This window comes from Notothenia coriiceps, unplaced genomic scaffold (assembly GCF_000735185.1).
Source record: "Notothenia coriiceps isolate Sejong01 unplaced genomic scaffold, NC01 NC01_scaffold00037244, whole genome shotgun sequence".
NCBI classification, from domain to species: Eukaryota; Metazoa; Chordata; class Actinopteri; order Perciformes; family Nototheniidae; genus Notothenia; species Notothenia coriiceps.
This window is the reverse complement of record NW_011369945.1, coordinates 26,065,414-26,074,573: the sequence shown is the minus strand read 5'-3', so window position 1 is coordinate 26,074,573 and position 9,160 is coordinate 26,065,414. Positions and strand designations below refer to the sequence as shown.

Genomic DNA, 9,160 nt, shown 5'->3' with positions numbered 1-9,160 from the left:
AAAATAGCATTTAATTTGTATTTTTGTTTTTTGCATTACATTACATTTAGCTGACGCTTTTATCCAAAGCGACTTACAATAAGTGCATTCGACCAACAAAATGCAAACAAACTTGAAGAAAACAGAATCATATAAGTACATCAGGTTTCATAGAGCTAAAACATTTCAAGTGCTTCTCAACTGGCTTTAGATAAGCCAGTCCTTTATTAGTATATAAGTCCTTTGTTAGTATGTAAGTGCCTTTTTAAAAAAAAAATGTGTTGCAATATTCTCTCCTGCAGTTCCTCAGTGTGCGTGTTGCTGGAGAAGAGGAAAACATGAAATATTAATGATAGTAATAAAAAAAAAACAGCACTTAATTTGTATTTTAGTTTTGAGTTTTTTGCAATATTCACTCCTGCTGTTCCCCAGGTGATCCTGAAGGGGGAGCGTGGGCGGGGCCGGAGTGGAGAGATGGCCGTGGACGACATCACTCTGAGGAAAGGCTCCTGCACAGAGGAGCACAACCTGAGGAGACTCTGACTGACAGGACTCTAAGAGGCAGAACGAGAGGGGAAATCATCTCAAAGAGAACTGACTCTGTTGTGAAATACCCTCCCTCTGCCTGGGCCATCACTGACCCCCCCCACCACACACACACACACACACACACACACACACACACACACACACACACACACACACACACANTGTATGTTGTTTAACCCATGACGAGATATGAACTGTATGAGTCGTTGCTTTGTAATCAGCTTTAATTTAACTATACATATATTACTGCTTAGATTTTCCTGGAAAATCTAAGCAGTAATATATGTATAGTTAAATTAAAGCTGATTACAAAGCAACGACTCATACAGTTCATATCTCGTCATGGGTTAAACAACATACACACTTACTTGTACACTTATACATATATATATATATCCATATAGCCTAACATTTAGCGAGTCAGCATTACTGAAACAATCAGCATGCACTGGAGAAGAGGAAAACATGTTTGTGCTTTAGCCCCAATAGAAATAATAGTCAGTTAAAAAATAGCATTTAATTTGTATTTTTGTTTTTTGCATTACATTACATTTAGCTGACGCTTTTATGCATTCGACCAACAAAATACAAACTTGAAGAAAACAGAATCATATAAGTACATCAGGTTTCATAGAGCTAAAACATTTCAAGTGCTTCTCAACTGGCTTTAGATAAGCCAGTCCTTTATTAGTATATAAGTCCTTNTACATACCCCTGTTCCAAAACATACATACACACTTACTTGTACACTTATACATATATATATATATCCATATAGCAGTAATGCTGACTCGCTAAATGTTAGGCTATATGGATATATATATATATGTATAAGTGTACAAGTAAGTGTGTATGTATGTTTTGGAACAGGGGTATGTAAGTGTGTATGAATGTATGTTTGTGAAATCATTCTTATGTTTGTTTAACCCATGACGGGATATGAACTGTATGAGTCGTTGCTTTGTAATCAGCTTTAATTTAACTATACATATATTACTGCTTAGATTTTCCAAACAGTAATATATTTCTTCCACTTTTTCTTTCAAAGTTATTTTCTTGTTTTCTTGTTTCTTTGCTTGTTGTGATTGCCATGTCAAAATATAAGATTAGATTCTGAGCAAAGTGCATCTGTTTATGAAATAAGCCGATACATTTAAAAAAGCAACTGCTACTAAGCATACATTTGAAGAACTTCTACCTTTTAATAATATGCTACCTTGTATTTTTCCACGAATATACAATTTGGAGGCAAATGTTGTACTCTTTACAACACTACATTCATTTGACTGTCTAAGCAACTCTGAAATCGACTATACTTTGTGTATTAAACATATTTTTCTTAGCTAATACTTTTGTACTTTTAGTTTAGAAGGATTTTGAATGCAGTACTTTGACTTGTAACAGAGTATTTTCAAAATGTAGTATGGCTACTTTTATTGAAGTACTACTTCCACCACTGCTACAGAGAACATGCTGCTTTATGATGAAAAAGGAGCTGCATGTGTTTATTCCCGAAGCAGATGTCAATCTTATATTTCACAGATACATTTTTTTTTTTGTTCTACGTCTCAGATTTATTTTTTATAAACCGGGAAAAAAACATTCAACATTCTGTCAAAAAAGTTGAAATAATCATTTAAAATTCTCCCTGTATGAGTGAACACTGAAATATTTATACTTACACTTTCCAAGCCGGTGCCCCATAAAGTGATTTGGGTGTGCCTCCAGCCATTCCCCCCCGTCCGGCCCCAGACTGCAGGGCTGTACTGTTTCCCTTTCTTCACGAACACTTGCAGCATGCCCACGTGATGGCCGGCCAGCTTGTGTCTGAACGACAGGCACAGGTTGCCATCGTTCCAGGGGGGGGTGAGGGGGAGCACCAGCCGCGCCCCCCGCCCTGTCCTCTTCTTGCCCACCTCGGGAATGGTGAGGTACCGTCCACCTGGAGAGAGAAGCAACAGATTTAAAGGTCACCTATTATGCAAAATCCACATTTTCATGTCTTTTCTACATCAACCTGTCAGATTTTGGCCACTAAAAACCTGATCAGATTTTGGCCACTTTATGATGTCATAACGTTTTTTTGGCTTGTGTAACCATTAGCCAATCACCAACCAAGGTACCCCCCCCACCTTGTCACCTGAATCTCCTCCTAGAGCACCATAGTGTTCTTTTTAAACCAAATATCTCTCAGAGGGGCGTGGGGAGGGGCTCCTTATTTTCATCTAAAGTAACAGACAGAGAATCAGCACTTTTGAAACAGGGCTGAAACAGAGGGGATTATGGGTAATGCTACAATGATCTGTTTGGTATTTGGAGCCAAAAACTTCAGAGACATGTTTTGTATATATCTGAGACCTATAATATATTGATGAAAAACAGTATAATAGGAGACATTTAAACAAATCAATATACACAGAATAAAATGCTTTAGTCAATAAGGTCAACACTGAATACGTTGATGACACTGGCTCCTGTAAATGTAGCACTGAAACATTCCAGCCCTGATTGCACATATTTTTCAGAATTAACTACAAATTTTTTGTAATACACACCAGTTTGTTCACATATGCCTAATGGATTGAGAACCTTTCTAAATTGATTTTAATTGGCTTTTACTGATCCAAAAAATATTGACCTCAATTTGATACAAAATGGATTGAAAATGGAAAACAAATGACACCATGTCTCATTAATTAAAGGGCATTGGTTCACCCTAACAAACAAACAAACCAAAATAACATATGTTCTCCATTACCCAATGAAATCAAGCCATACAGAGAGTTGTTGTTTTATTTACAGAGGTTATCTGTGTCTGGTTTGTTGCTGAAAACCCAGCAGAAATTAGTGAGTGAATTTGTATTTGTGATGTTTACGGCATTACAAAAATAAGTAGCTCTCCGTGAACACTTTATACTTATATTTGTTCTAGGGTAATTGACAGACCTCAATATGAACAGTTTTTAATTGGAGCTACTACCACTTCAGGAACAGTCCACAAACTGTTGACGACGAGGTCTGTGATCGCCCTGAATCAGTGAAGACGTTTCATGCTGTTGAAGTATTGTGAACTTGCAGTATTTTATTTAGTTATTTTAAAGATTTGCCTTTATTGTATAGACAGGGTTGAAAGGAGAGACAGAGGGGATGACATGCAGCGATGGTCCCAGGCTGGATTTAAAACCTGGATCCCCTTTTGGCTCAGGATATTTTTGTTGTATTGTTTGAGTGACAAAACCCTTTCACCTTATTGTATTTGGGTGCCAGCCAAACCAGAAACGGAAAATAAAAATAAAATGTTTTTACTTTGGCGAATTTACCCTTTAACAAGTGTATCTAAAAAGGTAATTAGTGAGATAAGTCAGTCTGTCTAAAACACATAACATTATATTTCATTATTGACAGCCAAGTGTAAAAGACAATCTGTGAAAAAAAACTGCATATTTTCAAAAAGACTTGTGTTTCGTCACCTCAAAGTGAAGCCAGATGCCAGTGGCACATTTATTTTGTTTTAAAATTAATTTATGCATTAGTTAGTCATAATGCCGCGATATAGTTCTGAAAAATGAAAGGCTAAAGTGCTCCTGGGAAACAGCTGATTAATGCTGATGCATTATGCTTATCTAGCAGATCCGTGTGGGGCTGCTGTTAACCACGGGGGGTTCGATGTGTATCTGCAGGCCACAGAGGCTCTCTGCATACTTTATGAGCCCCTTCTGTATCTGTGCTACTGTAGTGGCTGTCTATCAAAAGGACTGTAAGTGAGGAACAGTGCATGCTTCACAACCAGAGACTGTATATGTTCACAACACAATGAAGATGTATTTAAAGCCATGTACAGGTGCACACTGTACACACAGAAATCCATAATTAAGACACTTAAAATGTTCTGTTTAAATGTATTCACTACATGTAACTCAAAACTGAAGTGTTGCCTCTAACATTTGGAATTACTCTTAATTAGGGCTTGGTTTACGATTTACTGTCAGTGATTTTTCAAGTGAATGTAAATGTCTGGGCAAAAACCTTTATTTTCTGTAATGAGTGAGCGCAGTCTTGGCTGAAATGAGGCTTCAGTCTCAGTGTCTGAAAACACACGAGTAACTGCAAGACTACGCCAATTGGCGGAGAGAGCCAGATGTAGTTAGCGTCGCTTAAAGAGTAGTGCCAGTACGCTGCACTGTTTAGTCTTCACACGCCGTCTACTGAGTCCGCTCAACATAATTTATCACGCTTTCTTCTTGTCTGAACCCCAAGAAAAACAGTGTTGTGTTTCCATTTAATGTGAGTCACAGGTAAAGCTGACAGGTCACGTAATCCACTTCTCATTTGCATTGCTTTGTAGAGCGAAGCACTAATCCGCATGAAAGACAGACTACTTCCCACAGGGAATTTTCCTCTTGACCTTTAATTGAGTTGAACAGAATTGAGCTGCTTATATTGTCTGACTGTGTGTGTGTGTGTTTGCATATATATATATGCCTGTCAGTAAAGGAAAGCAGCTATTCTTATTACATATCAATGTCCCTTCACTTACCGGACGGATCAGGCGTCGTCTCCCAGTGCAGGTCTCCGTCTTTGTCCCTGATCCAACCACAAAGACCATCATCAAAGGAGCAGCTCAGATACCCCGACTCTAAAGGGAATAAAACACAATTTTCAGAGAAGTAGAGGATGCACACACACGCAAAGAGGTTTCATTGGGCTCTCTGTGATGCTCCACAGGAACCCTGCTGTGTGACTGTAACGTTACCGGGAGCAAGAGGACTGTTGAAGCTCCTTCTGTCGAGCATGATGAGACAGGAAAAAGTAAACATTTGCTGTGCTGTTGTTTTCATTAGGGAAAAATCAAGTGGAACTGCATAGATCACAAGTGGGAATGCATTCATCTAAAAAACACACATTTAATGTTGCATGAATTGATCTTACTGTGTGTGTGTGTGTTTAGGAGAGAGAGTGTACTTTTACATACAGCCTGTTGTATGGCTACCCTCCTCCACGATAAAAATACACTCTAGTTACAAACGGTGTTAATATTCAATGACTGATGTTTTCTTTCCCAGCGATGATGCCTAGACGATAACATTAAGGGAATGCCGATATAACTGTTGCGGTATCATCCATGCATGGCTGTACAAATTGGTTTGGAGATAAGAAAAGCATCCATCATTTTATCCCTGAAAACAGCTACCGCAAAACACTTCTCAGTTCATTTTCTGAGCCAATGAAAATGCCTTTCACTTGACATAGCATAGCAAATGATGCACCGTGAACCAAAATAAAAACGCGACTAAACCATTAGGCAATTTAATCTGCCTACCATTGACATCAATAAATCACAGAGCCAGCAAATGTGACATAAAATGCTGTCTTTTCACAAAAGCGATTTTCTTGTTGTTTCTGAAGGAACTCTAAACTATGTACTATTGAGCTTATGAGTGGAGCTCTGATTTGCTTCAAAAGGTTCATCTTTCAAGCAGTCAAGCAATCAAGCGAGCGTAATATGTAAAGTGGAGAAGGTTTGCGGTACGATCTGGGCTGTGAGCCATCATTTAAAAGGAAACGGCCAGATGTCATGTGTCGCCTCCCGGTGGAAGGCCTATCAAAACACATCTGGTAACTGTAATATCGTCGCCTCGCGAGCAACCACTGCAGGCGTTGATTGTCAGTTTCATTTGCCCGTGGTAAATGTGGCTCGTCCATCATCATTTGAAGGCTACCGTCTGCTATGAGCAGGGCTTTGGATGATTGTCTCCGTCTAACGTGTTGTGTTTACCTGGGTCGTCCTTGGCTTCTTCTGCCGTGTTCCCGAGCTCAATGTCAAAGTCCACGCCAAGGACGGTGTTGCGATCGTGGTTCCGAGGAACTGTGGAGAGAGGTGAGACACGCAGGTTTAGATAAAGGATTAACAAAGGTATTATATTTGCTCACTGGCATTCCTGCTTTTGACTTGCTTTTTTTTCATTACTATACAAGGACTCTGCAAGGATGAATCAATGTCACGGTTTAGTGTCTGCATATCTAGAGTTAAGCACGGTTAACTACACAACACCTGACCAGAATACCTGAGAAAAATCAGCAGAAGTCAAATGTGAGTCATAACAAGGAGAAGACAGATGGTTTACTGTGATGCAACGTCAGGGCAAATGTTGCCGCCACACAACATGGAGCTAAAGTCCATGCACATGAAAATACACAAACAGTACACCGTCCTGAAATAGCCTGTTTCCTTCTCCAATGGCATCACACTGCTCAAAATACTATAAGCCAAGCTCTCTTATTAAAGGTCGACTGACAAGGGAAGGACAGAAAGTAGTTGGTCCTGCTTTCACAGCGGCAAGCATTTTGGGGAATGAAAAGCTTTGGCTGTCTGAATGGTAAATACACTGCATTTATGAAATACTTTTCCAGTCTTTGGGACCCCTGAAAGAGCTTCTACATTTACAAGACAGCATTCACACGCATTCATACGGAGACAGGGGCTGCCATACAAGGTGGGGATCTAACACTGTTGGACAACTATCTATTTCCTGGGCCACAGACGCCCCTACTAGTAAGCAATAAATATCCTTTACTGGTTTTAAATTGCCTTTATGAAGAGGTTCTATATAAAGAAACGTGACAAACCTCATCAGTTTAGTATGTATTGCATTTGCAGATGAGATAAGTCAGTGGAATTGACTGAGACAACTATCAATAACACTATTCCTAGCATCCCCGGCAGATTCTTGCCCCTATGCTGTGAATGCAATGTAACCTGCACTTGAACTGTCAATCCCCCAGACTCCCCCACCCCCCCAGCCTGAGCCTCTGGAACGGGCCACCCACCCCCAAGACGGGTCACAACCACCTGGCAGACTGAAATGCAGTCTGACAGTCGAAGGAATCTGACAGTGGGGAGGTCACACTCACACCAGGCTCTCCAGATATCCCAGGCGTGTGTGTGTGTGTGTGTGTGTGTGTGTGTGTGTGTGTGTGTGTGTGTGTGTGTGTGTGTGTGTGTGTGTGTGTGTGTGTGTGTGTGTGTGTGTGTGTGTGTGTGTGTGTGCTTTTACGAAACGAGACCCCCATTGATTTCTTGTGTCCGCTGACAGAGGAGATATATAAAGAGTAAACACAACACAAGTTAGGGGAGCAGTAACTTGAACAGTGACACTGTGAGCATAAAATAGCTGTGGGACAGAAGAGAAACACTGTGCAATTTCACAAATTCTGGCCAAGGGAACTGTGTAATTGTGTAGGTTATATTAATTTACTCTGATGCCATAAAGCATGGGGTTAACCAAATCTTAAATTATGTTGATTTTAAAACTTTTTTCTCAGAAACAAGGTCCTTAACACTTCCTATGAGCCAAGAAAGTGGGTAATTTTATATGAGAGATGTATTGACTTTGATGCTATTAAGAATCAGTTACTTACTCAGTAAGTACAAAACAGATATAGGTATGTCACATTGACTGAATATAAAATATACAACCAGACACAATCAACCAATCAATCAGCCTACAAATAGAATTATATTTGATTTGCACTGCTCAAATCTTAGAAAATATAGATTTGAAAACCTCAGTAGCCATGTGTCTTGTCAAAAACAAGGGCCCTGTAATTGTATATGTTAGATTTACTTATTCTGATTCCATTAACTTGATCAGTTTAAGAACAAAACATCTTAGGTATAGGTGTGTCACATTGACTGGATAAAAAATACACAACCAGACTAAACCAAATCGCCTAAAAAAGGGAATGCTGCTCAAATCTTAAAAATGTAGATTTAAACATGTCTACAGCCATATATTTTCTTAGAAACAAGGTCACTGGTACCTTGTAAGATCCACAGACCTAATTGTTAACAGAAGTGATTTTTTTCTTAAGAAGAACTCAATTGAACTTTCCACAGCAAGGAACAGTGTATTTTTCCGGGGCTGTGTTGGACAAGACCAGAGTTAAGTTGAAGTGACCCGGTTAACCTTTTATTTGTTGAACAACTTTGTTGAAACACCTTCTAAATGTCACTTCACTGGACACCCTTGTTTTTTGACCTTTTGTCGGTAATTTCATCCACATTTCTGTCAGGTCCAAAGAAGCTGCTTGAGGGGAATTCTTTTTTCTGCCTAAATGTTCAGCAACTTCAACTTTTTTAATAATAATAATAATAATAATACATAATATTTATATAGCGCCTTTCACGAAACCCAAGGTCGCTTTACAAGTCGGGTAGGGGGGGGAGTAGGGGAAAAGAGGCAGACAGGTTAGGGGGGGGGCAAGCAAGTAGCGGAAAAATAAACCTATCAAACCAACTATATAGTGGGGAAAGCCTTGGTGAAAAGGTGCGTTTTGAGGGCTTTTTTGAAAGTGTCCAGGGTTGGGGCGCTGCGGATTTCGGGGGGGAGAGAGTTCCAGAGGGTGGGGGATGCTACACTGAAAGCTCTGTCACCGAAAGTCAGCAACCTGGTGCGGTTGGTAGAGAGGAGATCCTGTCCAGACGATCGTAGCTTCCGGGATGGAGTGTGGTGGCGGAGAAGGTCAGACAGGTATTGGGGGGCGAGGGCATGGAGGGTTTTTTTTGGGGAGGGATTTGGTAGGTCAGAAGAAGGATTTATACTGATACGGTGCTGAATGGGAGCGTGGGGTG

General features: G+C 40.0%; 1 protein-coding gene across 1 annotated transcript in view; it reads right to left on the bottom strand.

Moving 5' to 3' along the window:
* Positions 1-285: 285 nt before the first annotated feature.
* Positions 286-9,160, bottom strand: part of npnta (nephronectin a) — a 53,684-nt gene continuing 44,809 nt past the window's right edge. Inside the window, exons 9-13 of the mRNA XM_010794427.1 lie at positions 6,305-6,394; positions 5,066-5,164; positions 2,211-2,470; positions 396-533; positions 286-300 (exon numbers count right to left, since the gene is read on the bottom strand). Coding sequence (XP_010792729.1) covers positions 286-300; positions 396-533; positions 2,211-2,470; positions 5,066-5,164; positions 6,305-6,394 — 602 coding nt within the window. The remainder of the gene's footprint in view (positions 301-395; positions 534-2,210; positions 2,471-5,065; positions 5,165-6,304; positions 6,395-9,160) is intronic.